The 22,138-nt window shown below is 45.4% G+C and overlaps 1 protein-coding gene across 1 annotated transcript in view; it reads left to right on the top strand.

Annotated features, from left to right (window-relative positions):
- The first annotated feature begins 775 nt into the window (after positions 1-775).
- Positions 776-22,138, top strand: part of Arhgap25 (Rho GTPase activating protein 25) — a 77,398-nt gene continuing 56,035 nt past the window's right edge. The window contains exon 1 of the mRNA XM_036181504.1: positions 776-1,122. Coding sequence (XP_036037397.1) covers positions 1,062-1,122 — 61 coding nt within the window. The 5' untranslated portion in view covers positions 776-1,061. The remainder of the gene's footprint in view (positions 1,123-22,138) is intronic.

Raw genomic sequence — 22,138 nt, 5'->3', positions numbered from 1 at the left:
TAAAGATGTAAAAGCCCACCACAAGCTGAACTAGCTAAAATGAAGGTTGCATTAGTGTTTGTGGGGTAACTACTGTGTGTCAAAAATCTGTACCAGAGGCCTCTGAGCACCCACGGTCGTTAAGGATCCCATTTTTCTGAAGAAGACATGGAGGCCCAGGAAGATTCTTTCAAAGGGGAAGGAAAACCTGAGTTTTTAACTGGTGATCTGGTTGTAAATAGCACCCCGTGTACACAAAGTGGAAGAAGCTTTAACCCTTTGCATGCTTCTGCTTAGCTGGAATCAACTTACCAGCTGAGTGCATGAAAACTCTCCATGCTTTAGGTTGAGGTGACTAGGAACCTTTATCCCAAGTAGGTGAAAGCTATGTGGTTCTTACACAGCAAGAATTTTAAAGACGGTAACTTGGGCAGAAAGCTGGCTTCCTGTCTGACCATTTTTTGATGGTTTGAAGCAAGGAGGAGAGCACAGGAGTTGAGGCACATGGTGAGAGCCTTGGAATTCTCTCTCTTTTTTTTTTTTAAAAAAAACAAAAAAAAAAAAAAAACTAAAACCACAGCCTTATATCACAAACAGGCTCTAGCTTTACAAAAATTTCTAAATGTCTTCTGAAGAAAGTGTACTCATAACGCCACAACACTGAACAGCCACCCACTTCCTCAAAATGCAAGGAAGCAGACAGTTTAAAAAAAAAAAAAAAACGCAGAGACTGTTGTTTATCACGACTTCGCTTCAGTAAGGCCTGAGATTCTTCTGAGCAAAGTGTCAACTGGGCTGTTTCTGGTAAAACTGAACGCAAAGCAGGGTGCCAGCCCCCGGGGGACTGTGGGTGGGATTAGGGGAGCTTGGGTGCCATCCCCAAGTGACAGATGGATGGACCTTTCATCTGAGAGAAAGGAAGAGACACGTGGGCAGATCAGCCTGGCACGTAAGAGTGCTTGTGGAGCAATCACCAGGCAGAGAAGACAGCCAAACTGAAGGGAAGATCAGAAAAAGCAAGAAGGGCACAGACTGTGACACACTGGCTACTTGACCAGCTACTCACCCAAATCGGAAGCAAAATGTCCCTGAAGTTGCCAAGGAACTGGGATTTCAACTTGAAAGCAGAGGCTGCGAAAATAGGTAAGGTCAGGGTCCAGGTCTTTACCTCGGGGGTTCTTATGCTTGAGCACCCACTATTTGCATGCTGGGCTGTGAGCCCTTAGTCGGTAAAAGCAGTAATACTGAGTTGGGTGGAAATTTGCATCCAGGTTGATGTGTTGACTGAAGTTTCAACATGCTGGAAAGGGGCTCTCCTGTCCAGAGGTGGCCTACATGGATCAAGGGAACTTGGGTGCTCTTTGGCTGTGCCTCGTATACAAAATTGAGGTTTTGTTCATGTGTCTGTAGAGTCATTTCTAGCTTGGAAAAGTCATCTGTCGGATGGCTTTCAGTAAAAGCACAGAGATTGGAGTATTTTGAAGTGATTGATCCATGAGTGAATTTAAGTGAATGTCACGTTTGTGAGCCCAGGGGCCAATGTGGGGCTACCTAGACTTAAAAAGTAGACATGGAAAATGAGGTGAGAGCATAGTGACTTTTAAAGTATGAGAACAGTGTTCTAGAGGAACAGAATGCGAGAGAGCTCAGGAGAGGTGAAAAAGACACGCTTTAGGACATTCTGAGATGTTCTGGCCCTCAATTCATACCGTATTCCTCTAATGACAACGATGCTACATTAGCTCGAATCTGTTGTTTTATTGTTGTATAGCTGTCTTTTCCTTTGGTTGTTCCTTGAGACAGGGTCTTGCTATGTAGTTCTAGTCGGCCTGAAACTTGCTATAGAAACTCAGATTCACAGAGACTCCTCTGCTTTTCTTCAGTGCTGGGATTATCGACATGGCTTGCATACCTGATGTTTCTTCTATTATTAAATTTTATTTTTAAATTGATTACAGTCAGATGAAGTAATTGGGCTGAAAGTGATTGACTATGTTACACACACACACACACACACACACACACACACACACACACACACAAACAAAATCTACATAGTAAGACTACTTCTTGATTTTAGACATTAGTGTTGAGGTCTTGCAACAGGTTGGAAGGACTTTGCTTAGAGGAAAGTTTAGGCCAGATGGTTCATGGTAGTTGGTGTGTTAAAACAACTGATCCACTGAAAACTCAGAAATGGGAAGCAGGTCAGACAAGGGACTTTGAAATTCAACTGAAAGTAACCAAAGGAGCCATTTATCTTGGTGACCACATTACCAAACAAAGCTGGGATTGACTGTACTGGGTCAGTTCAGAGATGAGGAGCAGGCAAGAGCTCTTTCTCCTGTCCATACAAACATCTGTGCTTAATGTGCACCCTAAGTTATTAAAATCCACTGTTAAGGTAAAATGTTCATGACTTTGTTCCTATGGAAATGTCCCATCTCTCCTGTATAAAGGCATCCTGCTCCCTTACCATCCATGTTTCAGCTGAAAATGGGAAACTTGAGAGAATAAACATGAGATTTTTTCAGATACAGAAAATTACCACATTAACTTCTCAAGCCTGGGGTTAGGCCGAGAGAATGTTGGGATTTCTAGCACTGGTTCTTACTCCTGGATAGCTTACTCTAGAACCGCTTTACTGCTGGCTAAAATCACAGACTCTCAGGGTCTACCATGACTGTGCAGCCAGAGGAGACCTCAAGAGGGGACCCCAGGATCTTGCATTTTAATGAGCATCGTCCTGGTGAGCTTTCAGCTTCCAAGGCTAAGTGCATAGGCTCAGAGTCACTGTGCAGGTAGCACAGAGCCTAGGGCCTGCACCAGCTGGGCAAATGTGTCTGTTAACTGAGTGAAAGCTGAGTACCAGAAGCCTAGGGCCTGCACCAGCTGGGCAAATGTGTCTGTTAACTGAGTGAAAGCTGAGTACCAGAAGCCTAGGGCCTGCACCAGCTGGGCAAATGTGTCTGTTAACTGAGTGAAAGCTGAGTACCAGAAGGCAGTATTGTTTAGTACTACTTAGTACCATACAATAAGTCCATAATGTTTAGAAGAGCTGTTGTCTGTCTCCATGCCATCTATATGCATGTTGCCCTGTCTCGGACTGTCACATGGACTGGCATCCAGATCAGAAGTAGGACCCTCTGAGGAGAAGGTGCTCAATTCAGTTGCAAAATCTTCAGTCCCTTCTCACATGCCTAGTACATGCCTAGTGCATGCCTAGTACAGCTGTAGGAATCGGTGTATCAATGTCAGAAAAGCTACCTCCAGAAGAAGGGCTATGTGATTGGGAGTCCCCACAGGGAAGTCAGGGACTGTGGTTTTCAATCCTGGGTAGTAAGGTGGAGAAGGATCGAGGCTTCTCTGTCTGGCCACTGCTGACATTTGTGACTGGGTAATTCTTATTGCAGGGGCTTTCCTGTACATTGTAATAGCAGCATCCTTGGTCTCTACCCTCTTTAGGATGATAATACCCCTCTACCACTACCCACAGTAGCAACCAAAAATGTCTCCAAAATTGCCAAGTGTCATCTGGGAAGAGATAGCTGTAATATTTTCCCTAGACCAGTGGTGCCAAAGGGTTACAGTTATAAGGTTATGGAGATTGGAGCCCACATCACATAGTTCGACTTTTAGGAATTTTTTTAAGATGTGACTTGAAGGGGATGGGAGAAAGCCTAAGAGCTCCAAGAAAGGCTCTTGATGGGAAAATACAAGATCCAACCACTGTGGAGCCCAACGGAGGAACTGCTTTTCCTCTCTGTTCCTCTAATCTTGAATGCTGAGCCAGATCTGGAGGGAAAGCCAACACCTCCAAGACCGGGGGAGGCTTCTGCAGCTATGCTCTTCCTCAGAGGATGGAGGGTACCCTCAGAGTAAGGAACAGAACGGCCAGGAGGTCCTCACCATGGCCTGGTGCTCCTGGTACCGTGACGGGAGAACATGATCATGGCCACCTGGCACCTGACCCAATCAGTCTTCATGGGGAACAGGAATTAAAAACGGCAGATAAAGGCAGCGACCTGGACTTGAGGTGGGACCAAGAGCACATCTTTCTTCTTTAGATGTAGCATCACCTACCATTTTAGTCCAGCCATTAGAACCATGGGAGTCACTGTGTTCACACCTGTTTTTCTAATATTCACACTTTTTACTAGCTCATTTCTCTCTCTCTCTCTCTCTCTCTCTCTCTCTCTCTCTCTCTCTCTCTCTCTCTGTCTGTGTGTGTGTGTGTATGTGTGTGTGCCCATGGGTGTGCACATGTGTGCATGTGCATGTGGAGGTAAGACAACAGCCTCAACCATCATTCCTCTCACCAGCCTGGAGTTTGAGCAGGCTCGGCTGACAGGTTAGTGAGCCCCAGAGATGTACCTGTCTCTGCCTCTCCAGTGCTGGGGTTACAAGTACCATACACAGATGGACACATAGACACACAGAAGTGAATAGATAAAGACATCTGTGAATTATTGGAAAGCAGGCAGACAACACAAATAGTCACACTTGACTAACAACCACATTAAAATATATTATTAGTCAGGGTGTGCAAATGAGAAGCACTGTGGCACATTCATTCCCATCCACTAGCTCAAATAAACCAAGAGCATCTGATGATTCCAAATGTTGTCCATGACATGGTGCAGGAGGGACCAAGCTGTTATGGAGAAGCTCTTGACATAGCTCACCTGAGCTGATGATTCACAAATCTTACTATGTTGTCTTTCTCTCCTGAGACCACATCCTAGAGAAGGATGAAATGTGCAGGGGAAATCCCCATGTTCAACAAGGTTTAATGCTCGGTAGCATCTTTCTAAGATGGAACTCCACACAAGAGAAAATAATTGCAGTTATGCACAAGTGAAACTGAACAGCAACAACTTATTTTTGAAGAGGATGAAATTCATTCATATTGAGTTTAAAAAGTACATAGGCTTATAGCAATACTATAAAGGAAAACAGAATTGCATGATGTAAAATTCAGGGTTATTGCTCTTTCAGGAGAGAAAGGATGGAAAACACATGTGTGAGGTGCCAAAGATCCTATCCCAGCAATCCACACATGCATGGTTCTGTGTCAAATGAACAGCAACAACACATCCAAATACACAATAAACCATCAAAAATATGCAAAGTTTGTTAACAGTGGTTAGAGATGGGAAAAGACTATCAGTGAGATGTATTCTACATGAATGCATCATTGTCCTAAGGCTAAACATTTAAATTAAGTGTACTGCATTATGAACAAGTATTACTGTGTCATTAAAAATGCCCAAAGCTAGCACACCTTCCCCTAGTGCTTGACCAAACAAACTGACCATGGTCTTCACACGATTCATGATCCTTTAGCAGCTCAGCAGCTAGCTCCAAAGCTCCACATTAGCTGAAGAGGCTCCACTAAGCCAGGATCTGCCCTTGCTCCTCCACAGAAGTCTCTCCACACCGCTCATGGATGTCCTGGGGTCCAGGGGATTTCTATCATCCTCCAGTTGCCAGGCCAGCCTGCTCGAGTTCACCTGGACACTGGAATGCCGCTGCTCTCCAGTGAGGCACACTGACACCACACAGCCTGAGGTGACCTAAGACAAGCATGTTTGTGAATTCGGTTTTGGAGGTTTCTTTCCACTAAATCCTCAAGTTTAATAGATACTAATCCAGACCAGCCTGGATCTGGACCACGGTAGTCTATTTTCTGTGACTGATGGCACTGTGCTCCCTGTGCAGCTCTGCGTCCCCCAAAGGCTGAAGATTACCACATGGGCAGCAGAGCGATGGCTACAAACATACCTTCCTTCACTGTCACCAAGGGGGTACTCATGCCTGTCTTTCTGCAGAGGTTACATTATTGTCCCTGGTCCCTAGGCCATTGTCAACTTTTAAGTCCTTAGTGTTAAATGGGGGACAGAGCCTTGTGGTCACTTGTGGAATGAAGGCTGAATGTCCCCTTTGGGTCTCATGCAGTGGCAGCTGGGAGAGGACCAACTTTAGTGGTAAAGGGAAGAAACACCTGTTTTCTACCCATTTGCACATGGAGTGCCGTCTGTAGACACTGGACAGTCTGCATTTCCTGCTAGGTTAGGAGCTAAGTGGCAAGCTCAGTGGTTCTTAGAATCCAAGTCTCTTAAGATGGTTCTGGGTTGAGATGCCCTGGCCTGGGCATAATAGCCTTCAGTAGTTCACAGGAGCGCTGCTGCATATCTGTCACACACGTCGCTGTTACAAGGCATCTTCAGAGTCCCATGGGAGAACTCCATGGGGATTCCACGCAGCTGCAGCTGGAAGGATTTAAGGATTAGTTGGTGACAACAGTCCTTTCACACACGTAGCATGGATTGAAAGAGAAAATTTTGCATGAGCTAGCATCATCTGGGACTACCTAGGTAATGTGAGATATGACATGGGAGGGTACAAAAGGTCCCAGCTGTGGCCATAACAACTGAGACCAACTGGTCCCAGAGGGAAGCTTGGAAATCATGGACACCACAGTAAGAATCAGCCCATTTATAAGGGTCCCATCACAGAGGACAGCAGCGAAGCTTTGCAGAAGCCCATGAAGAACCGAGATAAGAAAGTCACAGAGAGAAAAGAGAATTTGCCTTTTTCCCTTCTTCATCACCACTTTGCTCTTTGAAAGAAAAGACTCTCATAGGATTAGCAGCCAGATCTAGGCAGCTGGACTAGTTCTCAGGAGCCCATAGGTAAGTAGAGGCAGACTAGGAAACAATTACAAGACTGTGCTGAGAATAACTACATGGGTCACATGGGACATCATTGAGCCAGAAATCTGCTGCCACCATTTTCCTGTCCAACATATCCTTCCATAAGACACTGACCATTATTTCTTCAACTTTCTCCAATTATGAACTTTTTAGGCCCAGGGAATTTTTATGGAACTCCAGGTACATAGGTATTTTAAATTGGTATACAAACCACTATTTATTGTTAATGATTCATAAACAAATTTTTAAATAAGTGTGGTATGCATATAATTTTACCACTTATTAAAAATGAGAGCACATTTACACACTAGTCAGAAAGATGTATTTGTGCACTTTTTGTATAGTGAATTCAGTCTTGGCTGAATAGTTGATACTGCAGAACACAGAGGAGCTTCAAGGGTTTTCAGAGCTGATTAATATTTTGATTTCATAACTGTCGATGCTGAGAACACTACTTTGCATAAATATATAATATGAAATGGATGGGACTGGAAAGGTGGCTTACTGGTTAACCAAACTGTCTGCTCTTGTAGAGGGCCCAGGTTCTGTTCACAGCATCCACAAGCAATTCACAACCATCTGTAACTCTAGCTCCAGGAGCCCAGGTGCCTTTTCTGCCTCTGCAGGCACCACCCACACATGGTACACATGCATGCATGTAGGTGAACAGCCATACACACAAAATGAGAAAAAAACTAAATCTTTATAAAAATAAAAGAGAGATGGCAAAAGTATGTATAGGGCCATTACAAAAATTGCTAGAAGTTCTGCCCCAATTAAAATCTAAAATTCATGAAATGATTTCTTTTTAAATTAACTCAAGTCAGCAACTCAAAAATTTTTTAAAACCAAACATTCTAACGCAATTCAGTCCAAAAATATACTAATTTGATACTTACATGCTGAGGAACAGCAGTAGGAAAATGTTTTTTAATTGAAGCATTTTGCTACTACGGAAGCAGACATTTTTGTTTGTGTTGTAAAATCCTGTAATAATTCTGTAATAATCTTGAGTCTGAGATGCATCAACAATGTGTGTGGGTGCTGTATGAGGGCAGGCACGGTGCAAAGTGTGCATATTGTATGTTCAGAACCAAGACTACAGTAAAATTCTGTGGTATAACATAGGTGAACGCCATCCCAAACACCTCACACTCATCATTTGTTTGAGTCTGAATTAACTTTTTGGCCATTGCATATCAGAAACCTTTTACTGTGTATTTTCCATAGCTCCTACTTCAATTGCATGAACCTCCACAGGGCTGCAGCACCTTGTTTAGGAAGCTCCAATCATAGGGGTTTACATTCTCCAGTGAGTCTCACTTCCCTTCAGTCCTCTGTGAATTTTGCTGGGTGATATCTTGTGCATATTTCATGTCCTTCCTCTTCAAGAAAGGAACCAACCTAGAAGGGCTTGTGATCTAACCCCAGTACCCACTCCTTCCTCTTGCACTTCCCAAGCATGTCACACTCACTGCAGACTTCAGCTGACTTCTTCACTTACTCTCTCTCCACTCTGGGCTTCATCACCCTGTCCACGGGAAGTTGGCTAATCTCTGGAAAGAAGATATAATGGTCCTTTACGAACAATTTCAACAGAGAAGTTGACTCCTTTGGGGTGATATTTGTGGCTGCTTCTGGACTTGTGTGGTATAACTCAGCCCTGCCAACTAACTGGTTGCTTTTATCAAAAGAGTTTGTTCTTCAGTCTGTGGACCTACTAGTGGGGGTGACCCCAATTGCCTGGAAGAATTGGCATGAGCATGGGATTGGCATAGGGTTTGGCTGTCTGCTGATGATTGTTAGACAAGGAGGAGGCCAGCAAGGCGTGAGGTGTGGAAAGAGCATGGCCTTAGACGATGCTGACAGTTGATGGCTGATCTAGGATACATGGCTTAAATTCTGCAAATAAGTTTTGTAGCACTTATGCATTCTGAGAGGAATGAAGTCTGTCCTACACATTATAAACATCGACCTTTGTTTATAGACAACCTCATCTTTAACCTTGGATCAGACCAGGAGCTGTGCTTGGGCTCTTTCAGAAGAAAGCCCACTGAGCATGCTCTGATGTTATATTCTCAGGCATTATTTTTACTACAAAGCCTGCTGAAGGCTTCTTGGTTTGGAAGTAAGGATTGGTAAATTCCAGTAGCTCCGATATGTCACCCCACGTGAGAAAGCTTTCCGGGTTTCCAGTGCTCAGAAATCACCCTATGCACTCTCTCCTTCTGATAAGGCACCCACCAGGACCTGCTTTCATCTTGGCTTCCAGGAAGCTGAGTCATGCCAACCTCTACCCATGGATTAGCATATTCACCTTGTTGGGCCTCAGTGAGAATTTATGTGTTCTTTGAAAATGATTCTCTATGTGAACATGAAGATCTTATGAACCCTTTTCTCTGAAGACAGCATGTAAGGGCATGCAATGTGTCAGTATCCCTGATTGTATATCCTGTGGGCAGAGCTTCTATCTTTCAGTAGCAACTGAACATTGTGGTCTATCTAAGATGTGCTCAAAGAGCAGGTTAGTGATGAGGGCCATTTCTTCCTGTTTTGAGTGAAAACACGGACGGCTCCATGCACACTCCTTCCATCTTTAGAATTCCACGAGGCAGTGACATCTTCGGTACCTTCAGGCCAGTGATTTCGTTCATCCACCTGCTCATTCAGTCACTCACACTGGTCTGTTCACTCCTAGGACAGGTGCTCTTCCAAGAGTGTTCTTGCCTCTCTCTGGATGTCTCCTGTGTGGAAAGCATACCCCCCCCACACACACCTTGCTAAAGAAAGTCTTCCTTAACCTCAAGCCCGTCACAGTCTGCAGAAGTTGTGTCCACTGGCTTTGATGAGACCCTGCACTCCTCAGCCACTCCCAAGCTTGCCCAGCCAGATCTTGTTTCTCCATGAGCCCAGGTGCCTAGCCGCTGGATTCTGGCCTCTGGCAGCCAGGCATTTCTGCACTTCATTACGTTACTAACTGTAAGTTACCATGTCCCCTCCAGTCTGTCTCAGCCTGGTTGCCCTGTGCACCTCCTGGAACTCACCCACATTTCATCTTTTTTTTTGAGGGGGGCACTGAACTCGCTCCGAGCATTCCAAGTTCTCCCTTTATCAGCTATTCCAGTTTCCCTTGGACTCGGGCGGTGCGAGGTGATCCTTCCAGAAGGCCATAGCATTTGGGGGTAAAAACGGAGCTGGGGGAAAACCTTTTGAAGGCAGGAATCATTCTTCTTTCTAGGATCCGGAAGTCCTTCCAAGATTCTTTGCCCAGCCTGTTTGAAACTGCTACTCTAGGCGTTTAAGAAATCTTTCCTTCTGCTCACACGCTGGGAGCCACATCTGTCACTGTGTTGCAGGCTCTTTCCAGAATCACTCAAAATCCCCACCCTTATGCTTCCTACAGCCCGATCCGGTTGTCATCCTAGTTTTGGGTTTTCTTCCAGCTCTGTCCTCCATCCCTGCTGCCGCCCTCCTCCTCCTCCTCCTCCTCCTCCTCCTCCTCCTCCTCCTCCTCCTCCTCCTCCTGGGAAGTCTAATCAGATTGCCCAGGGGGTCATTCCCCAGGAACTTGCTTGAGTTGGATCATTTTCCTTTGTTCTGGTTGATACGTATTGTCGGCTGTCTATTATGTGCTGGACACTTGGCTCAGGACTCTTGGAGAGAAAACGATGAAGACTCTGATGGTTTCAGAAGATGGCTGAGATGACAGTGTGGTTTCTGGTCACGACAGGGGTGCTGCATACAGGAACTTGCCATGGCAAGACTGCATACACAAGATGGGGTGGGCCACAGCTCAGCCAGGATCAGGGAGGGACCCATGAGGCTGCACCCCTGCCTGAGGAGCTATTGACAACTGCTGGCTGCTGAGGGAAGGAGCCGGTTTACTTCAAGACCCCATGTGCCAGTAGACATCCTGACCCCTGTGCACACTCTGGCAGCACTAACTGAACTCAGCGGGTTTAAAAAAGAAAACACAAATGTGGGAAGTAAAAGTGGTGGCAGCGTACAGGAAAGGACGGGGTCGGCCTCATCAGAACGTGGAACTTCTCAAAACATTTACTTTGTTTAAAATACTCCAACAGTACCTTTTATCTGAGGGAAGGCCTACCCCATCAAAAAGAATCAGACATAGCATAGAAGTGTGACTGTCGCTACAACATTTAAAGAGCCAACACAGAGTTTGTTCTGTAAGGCCCTTAAATTGAGGCCCATCATTGAAATCCATGTGCACCTAAGAAATCTTCCGCTCGCAGACTGCATTCTCATTTACAGCCAGCAGATGGCGAACACAGACAAAGCCTTGGATTTAACAAGTCCTCTGAACAGCATGAAGCTCCCTCAAGCTTCATCCTTCTATGACCTGAAGTGCCCAGCAGCATTGACTGGAAAACATAACTGCCTATTTGTCTTCTCGGGTAAAAAGTAGGCTTCCAGATTAAAATATTCTTGAATGAAAAGAAAAAGATCTTGATTTGGAAAGCCATTCCCAGCATAGAGATGGGGTCAGGATAGGATTTGGGAATAGAGTCCTTGAAGACACATACACATGCAGCAGATCACAAGCTCAACACTCTGCCACTCCTGACTTTGGACACTATACATCAGTGTCTGAAGGGGAGTCACTCTGCTCTTTCGTAGATCAATAGGCAAAGCCTCCCCTAACAAGGACAGGCCACTCACTGTACACTGTGCCATCTCTGACCTCGCCTCAGTGACCCCCACATCCTGTGTACTCAGTTTACCTCTTCTGCCCATTCTATGACTTCACCCCCTGCCACTCTGAATATCCTGGAGAAAACCTAACCATTGGGCTGCCTGGTTCTATGTCAGGCTTATGCCCATCACCCTAGCTGGGCACTCACAGAGCCACTGAGACCCTGACTGAATTCTCTATGCTATGGTTGTGAAATATCTGTGACTAGTAATGATAAAGAGTTGAGATTTGCATCTCACAGTGCTGGAGGCCAGGAAGTCTAATGCCACGGTTTAACATGGTTGGTGTCAGTGAAAACCTATTGCATATAGATAGCAGCACCATGGCATGATGGGAGGTGGGTAAAGAGAGGTCACACACTGTGACTTCAGAGGGCAGAAGAGCAGAAGAGGGCAAACCCACTTCCTCAAAACATTTTGTAGGGGCCCTGGGTCAGTCAGCTGTTTGCCAAAGAGTCAAAATGTCCAAGAAGGTACTTAAAAGGAAAAAAAAAAATACTTGTTTCACCCCCTGTTCTGAACATCTCCATTCACTGTTATTTAGTCTTATCTCTTTTGGCATAAAGTAAGGTCAAACATCATGGAAGACAGCTTTTAGCTGAGCAAAGATGGTCATCTCATGGTAGGCAGGAAGCAGGATGGGGATGAGGCAGAGACTTGTGACAAGATGTGCCCTCCAGAGGTACATCCTGCATCCTCCACCTAGATCCAGCTCCCCCCAACCCCCAGCTTTCCAGAGTCAGTGGATTAATCCACTGTAAGGACAGCATCCTTAAGACCAAGAACTACTCAATAGCACTACCGGCTAGAGAAGAAGCCTTCAACATGGTGACCTCAGGGCATAGCTCATGGCCATGCCATTAAAGGCCTTCAATCTGTCTTTGAGGGCAGAGCCCTCCCTGCTCAATAGCTTGCTAAGGCATTGCTGCTTTGGGGATTGAGTTTCAACAGGAATTTGGAAGGGACATTTGTCATTCAAACCATAGAATCTATCCACCAAAGTTACTTTCCTTTTGCCCCAAACTCTTGCTGCCGAAGGTAGTTAATCGTCATTGTCAACCTGATTGGAATAAGGTTCCCTGAGAAAAGATGAGGGAGTTTCCCAAGAGAATCAACTAAGGGGATTACCTAGTTTGCTCTAAGAGCCCAGAAGGAATTTTAAAAGGAGGGGAAAGAGAGAGGGTCTGTGGTAGTTACGTTCTCTGTCTGCTCCCTGGCCACCATGGGTGAGCCGCCCTGCTGTGTGTTGTCTGCCATGGTAGTTCAAACTCTGGAACTGAGAGCCAAAGCAAACCTTCTGGTATTTATCATGCTTTTTCCTTCTCAAAGTCCTAAGAATTCCTCATACTCTTGCTCAGACTTTTATATTTCAAAACGAAGAATATGACAGCTAAATGAGAATTGCCCCTCTTTCTATTACAAAGAGATTCCATCTGGTCCCCACTTTTACCTTCAGACATGAACAACAGGGGTTCCCATCTGGAGACCTGCATGTTAGTGGGCCTCCATAGTCTCCTCAGGGTGAGGCAGGAAGCTGAGGGAGCAGGCTCATCTGGACTCTGCGTCCTGCTCACCTCAGGGCCCAGTGAGACTGTGAGTTCACCAGATGCCCCAGAACAAAGGAATGTTTTCATGAGTCTTGCAGTGTTCTGTGTCTGTTGGATTGTGGAGGAGCACAGACAGTTTGGACTTCTGGACCAGAGTCCATGCATGTGTGTAATCCTCACTGTGAGAAATGGAGCTGGGGTCAGAAGAGGAGGGACATGGGCTTTAACATAGGAACCTCCATTTGCATTCTTGTTTCCACAGGCTCTTGACTATCAGCCATGGAAATGTTCACTTCTCAAGTAGCCTGATTAAACACTGGCCCATGGCACCCCACCAGAAGGTTCTCTCGCCATCACTACCGGTCCACATCTTGCCTAGCCATCATACCTCTGTTCTCGTCTCATTCCACTGGGGCCATCAGATGTCTTCACCTTGAAATGTGCGCTTAATCTCACACCTTGCACTTTCCTTTGATCTCAGTGGCCACTCTTTCTGAGACCCTTCAGCAGTATGCCTTTCTCTGCCGCACCTCACAACACTCAGGTGTTTCAGGCAGCACTGGCTGTGTCGTTCATTCTGTGTCATTAATAGTTACAAGATGCTGGCAGCTGAGCATCAAGCCAAGTGCAGGAACTTCATCAGGGCAGGACCACACACGTGACCCCACAGGCTGCGTGTCTATGAAGCCTGTGATCAGGCTGCTGCTCATCCAGCCCCACTAGCTAGGTGGTCTCAGCCCTTCTCTGCTTCCTCAGGCTTTAACCTCCAGCTGCCATTCTATTGTTAGCTGTGATCTCTCGTGTGGATTCTGCACAGCGCAGTTGTCTGCTTGGATGCCTCGGCGGCTTCTCTCCCCTAGCTTGGCTACCACAGGATTCTGAATTTTCTTCCTGTAGATGAATTTCTAAGTGGTTTTATTAAATAAAGAACATGGAGCCAAATATAGGGGTGAAAGCCTTAGATCAGGGAAATAGGGAAAGCCACCAGCCAGCCTTACCTCACCAACTCTGCAGCTTCCAAAGAGAGTGACTTCCTGTCTACCCAGGCTTTTATGCCTTGCTGTTCTGCCCTCTGATTTGCTCTCTGTCTAGCTACATCACTTCCTCTTCCTGGCCAGCTCTGCCACTTCCTGTCTGTACAGGCCTCCGGAACTCTATGGTTGGTACTGGGACCAAAGGCATGTATTATCACGCTTGGCTCTGTTCCCTAGTGTGGCCTTGAACACACAGAGATCCTGCCTTCCAAATGATAGGATTAAGGGCATGTGCTACCATTGCCTGACTTCTTTGTTTACTTAAAATAGCTTGCTATTTCCTCTGATCTCCAGGCAAACTTTATTTATTAAAGCACAAATAAAATATCACATCTCGCCATCCACTTGACTTGGCTTTAGTGACTAAAGTTTAGTCAGCTCTGTTAACCACCCAGACACTGTAGCCAGCACCTGGAGTTAGCTTCATTTATTTTTTTCCCTCCCACCTCCCACTGAACCCATCAGACGAAGCGCTGCACTCACCAATCTGTATCTCTAGTCTGACCTTTTCCATTGTCCCTGACACTGGAAACCCCAGCTTTCTCACCTCTTCTGCCATGGCAGTTTGCTCATCAGTCTCCCTCCTCCCACTCTTGTTCCATGCCACACACCAGGCCCAACTCAGCAGCTCTTAAAAAGAACCAAATCGTGCCATTTGTTTCTTCAAACCACCAATGTACTTAGAATTAAATAAAAAATCAGGGTCTCCATCTGTAGGCTAGGCCTGCCCCTACCAACCAGCATTGAAGACTCTGGTACTGTTGCCTGTGCTCAGGCACACACAAACTTCCAGTTCTAGAATTGCTCTGCTTGGGTTATTCTCAAGGCTGGGCCTCTGTTCTCCTTGAAATGCCCTTTCTGAGATTTGACCATGGCCTCTCCGCTACTCATTCAGTTTTAATGAAAACACATCCTTTCAAAGAGCCTTTGTTTGAGCACAGTGTCTGCTGTGCTCCAGCACCTCTGCATCCTACTATCTCAGTGTCTTCCTGACAGTGTGACTTTGAGGCTGAAATTATCTCATTTGTTTGCACAACTGCACTGTAAGTTCCCTAAAGTGAAGGCTTTATCTATTCCATTTACTTTCAGATTCCCCAGGAATACTCCTTCACATGGTAGCTACCCTGAAAATGCTGTGGGATAGCTAGGCTTTTTCTGACTTTCCTTTGTCATAGGGACCATAAATTGAGACCAAAGCATATTTATTTTTATCATCTCTGATTGCTGTTCTTATTAGTGGCAGAGCAGGTGCTTCATCTGGAGCTCATTCTGGCATCCTTGGAGAAAGATACAGACTTTTGGTTTTGGAAGATAATTAGGACACTGGGTGGGTGGGTGTAGGGTGACTGAACATGTAGATACTCTCAGTTCTAGTCTCTATGGTTGGCTAAGATCACAAGGAATACTTCTTGCTCCATCATCAGAGCAGAGTGTGAGCAAAGAATTCCCCCACTTGAGACTGGGGGGGGGGGTCAGGTATTTTTACCCAGCTTCCCTCCCCTGCTCATCTCTAACTGGGCATTGGTTTTATTTTTTACTATCTAGGAGGCAGCCAACTCGGGAACTTAAGAGCAATTTTAAACAGAGGGCTAGGGGTAAGATGAACAATGTAGCTTAGTTTTTCTCATGGAGACAAATCAATTCACACTCATTACTAAGGATGAGGAAAGTGACTCTCAGGAAGTACAAATACTGATGCTGCAGAACAGTTTTGTAGTAGTTAGAGTTAGTACAAGAGGAAGAGGAAGAGTGAGCCAGGGAGAGGAAGATGGAGAGGAGGGAAGGAGTGAGCAGAGCAGGGAGAGAAACTTAGTATACAGAGGGGTGAAAAAGCAGACCAAGAGGGGAAGGAGAAGGGAAAAGGAAGGCAGTGATGTAGGCAGAAGGTGGAGCCTCTGTGTGGTTTTTCTATTTTTGAAGATGCCACCTGCAAATTTCAGCTTGAAAAGACCAGTAGCTAAATGGAGCTTATCAACTGCATATCAAGAAAATAACTTCATTGCCTGCCTATTACGGATGATAGCATGGTTGCTACTCTAGATATTTCATTAGGACTTCATTCCAATTTCCTGTGGAGAGGTTGGGAAACTACTCAGGGACTCTCTTGCAGCTAGGACTCTGGAACCAGATTACTTGTACTGATTAAACTAGCTAGATAAGATCAGCCAAGGAAAGGTGTCTTCCTGTGGTTCCACCATGGCTGTTATGGATACTGCTGCCGAGCCAAGCAAGATCTCCCAGCAGCCAAGCCTCTGATCCAGCATTGTGTCCAGACCACCAGAGCAGTGGCAGTCATCTCAATGTTGAGCCAGTTTCCCCAGAGGTGGTTTCAGACAGGCTGACAATGTAAGAATCAAGTGCTGTGCCTTGTGGAGGTGTTCTGGGTAAAATGAACTTGCCCCTTCAGTTCCTCAAAACATTTTATGATCATCCAAGTCTTCATAAGTCAGTTCCTTCTTCTTGCACTAAACTCTGACTCCTACACTGCTACATGCTGTATTAGGAAAAAAAATTGCACATAATTCTCCTCTTCTCTACCCAGATCAGGTTTCCCACACTACCAACGACTACTTCCCCAGAGTCATAGACACTCCAAGTACCTCAATAGCTAGTCAAAACCCACAGTCTCAGTGATACATCATGCCATTCAGGCCATTCACTTATGAGTAGAAAAATCTACACCACTTTAGCCAGCATTTCTATGGATTTTTACATAGGAAGGCCATTAATGGTGGTCTTCTATATTAGTGACTTTTCTCATTGGTGTGACAAACAGAACCAGCTTAAGGTAAGACAAGTTTACTCTGGTTCATCATCTTGAGGAATTTCAGTTTGTTTGTTATCAGTGTGTTGAGGAAGGTAAATGACACAAAGGGCTGCAACCAGGAGTGTGCAGAGCTTTTGAAGGCCTGCCTCTAGGGACGTCTGTGTGCCCATCAAGTCTTACCTACTGAAGGCTCCATAGCCTTCAAGAAGGCACCATAACTTGGGACTGGGCATCCAAACATCAGCCTGTCAGGACATCTCAGGTTGAAGCTGTAACACCTTCCATCCCTGGCCGTTCTAGGAACCACCTCTGTGAAAGTCTCCTTCTTGTCCTGTTAGTAACCAAGATCGCCTTCCCACAGTGCCAGCTTTGCAGTGTGCACCCAGTGCCACAGCATGGGACCCCTGCTGGGCCTCTTGCCACCGTCTTGTATCTCTCCATAATTTCCAGACAAGGGACTCAGTATTTTCATTTGATACTGAATCCTCATGATAGTCTTCCATGTTCTTCTGGAAGCCAGGTTGTCTTTGAGCCTGCTCTTGACCTTAGTGTCTCTTCCCACTCCACTTCATGCACTATGATTCTTAGGTGTTCTGACTCCTATTTGTGGCTCACTCCACACCCTTCTCTCATCCTTATTATGAGCTGGACCACACTGCTAGCCTCCTGACCACCTCTAGCCTATAGTATTTACATGGTTGTTGTTGTCTGTGAGAGACTCTTATGTATTAGCACTTTGATGGTTCAGTGCTGTCATCCCAGGCTCCAGCAAAGCAAACATCAGTGACAGCTTTAGGCTTGAGGGGTAAGCACCTTCCGCCTCTCCTCTGATTAGCTGCTTTGCAAATATGGCTGCCTTGGGAGCCTCTGCTAAATTTCCACGCTAGAGATGGCAACTGAAGTGACCTGGGGTAGGAGCTGGAAACTCAAGAGACTGTAGATTTTTAAATTAATTACTGTTGTGTGTGTGAGTGCATGAATTATGCCACTTGTGCGTGCAAGCCAGAGGAAAACTTTCCAGAGTCAGGGCTCTCTCTCTAGTGTGAGGTCTAGGGACTGAAGTCCCATGGTCAGGCTTGCACAGCAAGTGCTTTTGCCTCCCGGGCGATCTCACCAGCCCTGGAAACTCAGCCTTTCACCAGCCCAGGCGATCAGACCTGCAGCAAAGTTTGAGGTTTGCTGATCTTGGTGTTGTCAGACAGGCAGCACTTAGGTTGACTGGAGGGGGATCTGGAGCAGGAACTGAAAGCTTATAATTATGTTGCTGCATTGCAGTGATTTTGACTTTGAAACCTTTTATTTTCTAGCAATGTATATCCCACTAAAGGATTTCTTATATTCTAGAATAAAGTTTGAGTAATGTGCAACTGTCTGTGAGGTAGCAATAACAGGGTTTTGTTAAAATCAAAGGTGATCACTTCTTTGTGAGTGTGTGGAAGGGTATGAAGGGACAATAGAGACTGAGCCATGTGCCAACAGGTCCAGAGAGAAGAGGTAGCTGCACCCTTTCCCCCCATCCTTGACACCCGACTCACCTGCTTTAAGTGTGAAATGACCATAGAACGTCTAAGAACTGCAGCGCAGACTCCAGACCATGCACTCCACTTGTGACTTTCACTGCTTCTCACTTGTACTCAGGGGTAGGGGCTGTTTGGTTGTTTGCACCCACATGTTTGTCCTCAGTTGCCCAGAGAAGCTGGAGGGCTTGCTCACACACTGGGTGGTCAGGGCTGATGGCCATTTTCTGAGTCTGTCTGGTTTTCTCACTCCCAACACAAGCTTCACAGCCAAGGACTTCACAGCCAAGGATGGAGAAGAGCAGGGATGGGAGGGGCCAGGAAACTCCAGTGCATAAAGCCCAAAAGTGGTGCTGAGGGCAAAAAGGAAAGGCGGAGGGTACTCAGCATGGATGAACACAGCTAAGAGCCACACTGGCATTTGGTATAGCCTAAGAAGGCAAGTATTGCCCCCTAGTGGGCAACGGTTTTCCCCTTCCTTTTCATACACATGGCCTGCTAGCTCCCTTTCTGTTCCAAATGATGTCAGAATAGCTTAAATGATCCCTAGATAACATAGATATCAAACCTACAATCAAGATGTTTCCCTTTGTGCTCATGGACTGGTCTCAGTGAATGCACACCCCCTAGAGGTTGTATAAAGAAATGCACGTGAACATGCATACTCCCAGTGTGGTCTGTAAACTCACAGAGGTTAAAAACACTGCTGTCCGTTTCTAAGTGCCAAGAAAGAAAGCCCTTCCTTCTTAAGAAATCTTGTGACATCTGGTCCAGACATTTACAAGATCAACAGGTGGCTCCCACCTCTCATCTAGGGTGTTTTCTGAATATAATATGTAAGGGGACGCAGAAGAAACGGCCGGGCTGGTGGGAAAGCACGACACAGGTCTTGTGGGACTAGCCCAATTCCATGGGCTGGACCAATACAAGTGACAGCTGATGGAAGTTCCTAGGGCAGCCTTTTGCTGCTTGAGTGCAGGTTTCTAGAAAGCCACTGCTGTCAGCCTTTATGAACTGACAGGAGCCCCCAGGGGGCAGCAAGCCCAGCCAGAGGCAGGGACTCCTGTTGATGTGCTCACTAGCCCGCGCAGGGGGCCAGCAGCCTCCTCATGAGCTAAGACACTGTGGTAGTATAGACTCAGTTTTGAATTTCATTTGTTGTTGTTTTTCTCGTCCTCACTGTTGAGTGGGAGAGCATGTACTGTTCTTGCAGTCACTTAGTTGGTCCACATAAAGGGTAGCAGAAAAATCACCCTCCACATCCTCACCTCTAGAAGGGACACTGGAGCTGTTTCTGACTGATAGAGACTAACGCATAAACTGTTATAGATTGCTACATAGAGACTTTCTGCGACCATGATGCTTCATTTCTCTCAGGCAAACGTTGAGGAGCTGAACTACTGAGGAGTCTGAGTTTAACTCTATAAAATACTTGTCGGTTGTTCGCCCGAGTGGCAGTGCCGTTTCCTGTCTGACCAGCCTCCTAAGGTCATGCTACTCCTTGCTTGCCAGTCTGCCTTTAAACTTTGCCGTATCCATTCTAATATGTTTATGTTGGCATCCCACTGTGGTTTTATTTTAAATTTTCCTAGTGACTAATGATGTATCACATCTTTTCATCTGACAAAGTGTCACTTCAAATAGTTTGGCCATTTTTAAAAATGGCCTGTTTTCTCAGGGATGAGTTTTGAGTACCCCCCCACTCCTCTCCTCTTCCCATCCTCCTTATCTTCTTCCTCCTTCTCCTTTTTTTCTTTTTTGGAAAATATTTTATTGATTATGCTGTAAGAAGGCAGCAGGCTGGAAAGTAAGTGGAGTGCCACCCACAGTCAAGAGTCTACAAACGTCTATTCTAAATACAAGTCTTTGGTCAGATGTGTCATGAGAGGTACTCTCCTCCCACTCTGTTACCTGCTTTTCCATCTCCTAATGCATATCAAAGAGGGCAAAGTGCTGGTCCTGGTGGAATCTAGTGTCAACTTTGTCCCTTGTGGAGGATGGTTTTAGTGTTGGGAGTTGGTCATCTCAGCCCAGGATATTCTGGGAGTAACAAACACATTCTATAAATATTAAGGACTCCAAGTCTTTCCTTCGCCTACTTCCTGCAGTGGCTTAGAAACATCTTCTTTCATGTTTTCTTCCTTAGTACTGCCCTAAAGAACACACTCACAATTAGACCTAACAAATATGGGTTTCCTGTGTCTGATCTCTAAGCCCTCCTTTCCCTGGCCTCCCAAAGATCATAAAAGCAGCATTTTCCAAAGTATCTTCTATCGCTCAGACAAAACCAATGGAAGATTGGGGTAGCTAGTGCAAATTTTATAGCGTAACACTCTGGAATATCACTCTGCATCCTCTGGACGCTCATGTCACAAACACTTCTACCCCCCAAAATAACAAAATTCAGTCATGTATCAACTGGCATTTCCCACTTAAGACAGTGAGCTGTTTGTTTATATTTGTGTTGTGGGACGTCTTCTCACATACTAAAAAGTGCAGATATCCTTGGAGGCCTTTCCTGAATCTAAGTACAACTCCTGCCTGCTTCCCTTGGGCCTGACTTTAAGTCAGCCCCTTTCACAGCTGATGTGAGAAGGAAATGCCAAGGAAGAGAAGCAGCGAGGACAATGGCCGAACTACGACGCCAGAGGGGCAAAAGGGGTGATTCACCCAGAGCGCATGAAACAGTTGCTTTTCCCCTCATTTTATTTTCAAATCATGTTAAAATGTTTACCCATGCCATCAAGGTGGTTCCTTGGTAAAAGTACTTGCCACATAAGCCTGATGGCTTGAGTGTGGTCTCCATCCAGACTCCACAGTGGAGGGAGAGAACAGCTGTCCTCCGACCTCCAGTTACACACACACACTGTGACATGTGCATACATGCTCACACATATGCACGTCTACAAACACATATATCGGACACCCAATAATAATAAATAAAAATTAAACATTTGCTATTTTTATAAATGCATCCCAAGTCAGTTTATTATAAACTACATGAGCTATTTTTATTTTCAACAATTTTCTATTTTTTGGGGGGAGGGGTTAGATTTGGTTGAATGAAATTATCCCCTAAAACATAACCCATGGAGGATACTGGGACAATGACAAAAGCACCAGAAATCTGTCTTCCCACCTGGGCATCAACCTTGCAGAATCCACCTGGTGCAACTATTTTGGTACTCTGGGTCTTGGAGGCTTCAGTTTTCCAGGAGAAGGTTTGGATGATAAATTTTTGGTAAATTCAAGGTCTTGGCACATGAGTCCTCATCTGTCTCTCATAACCAGGCTTGTGGCAGGCAACTCTGAATGTATTCCCTGAGCAGCTTGCTGGAGCCAGGGTGGACAAAGAGATTGAGTCACCAAATGATAGGAATCTGTGCTCTGACCACAAACATACAGGCAGAAAACCCTGGAGAGGGGACAATCGGGTTTCCAGAGCCACATTATTCAGTTCAAATGCTGAGTCTCTCTTCCTTTTCTTTTTTTCTTCCTTCCTTCCTTTCTTCCTTCTTTCTTTCTTTTTACAGGAAAAATAAAGTCTCAAAGTATATAAAGAAACAAGAAAGTATGGCCCTTTCAAAGGGAAAATGGATCAACAGAAATCTGTGAAAAAGAAATAGAAAATGTAAAAGAAAAGTAAAATAAATGCTGAAGCTGAAAATTATTATAAATGAAATGAAAATCTTACCAGAGGGTTTCAAAACCAGACACAAGGAGGAAGAAAAAAGAATCTGCAAACTTCAGGTTAGGGCAGTGGAAACTGTCAAGTTTGGGGAATATAAGCCAGACTAAAGAAAAGTGTTCAGAATCTAAGGGGTCTGTGGGACATGAGCAACTGAGTGACATACTCATCTGAAAG

The sequence above is a fragment of the Onychomys torridus genome, chromosome 3 (genome assembly GCF_903995425.1).
Source record: "Onychomys torridus chromosome 3, mOncTor1.1, whole genome shotgun sequence".
Classification (NCBI taxonomy): Eukaryota; Metazoa; Chordata; class Mammalia; order Rodentia; family Cricetidae; genus Onychomys; species Onychomys torridus.
Note: the sequence above shows the minus strand (reverse complement) of the source record. Positions and strands in the feature narration are given on the sequence as shown.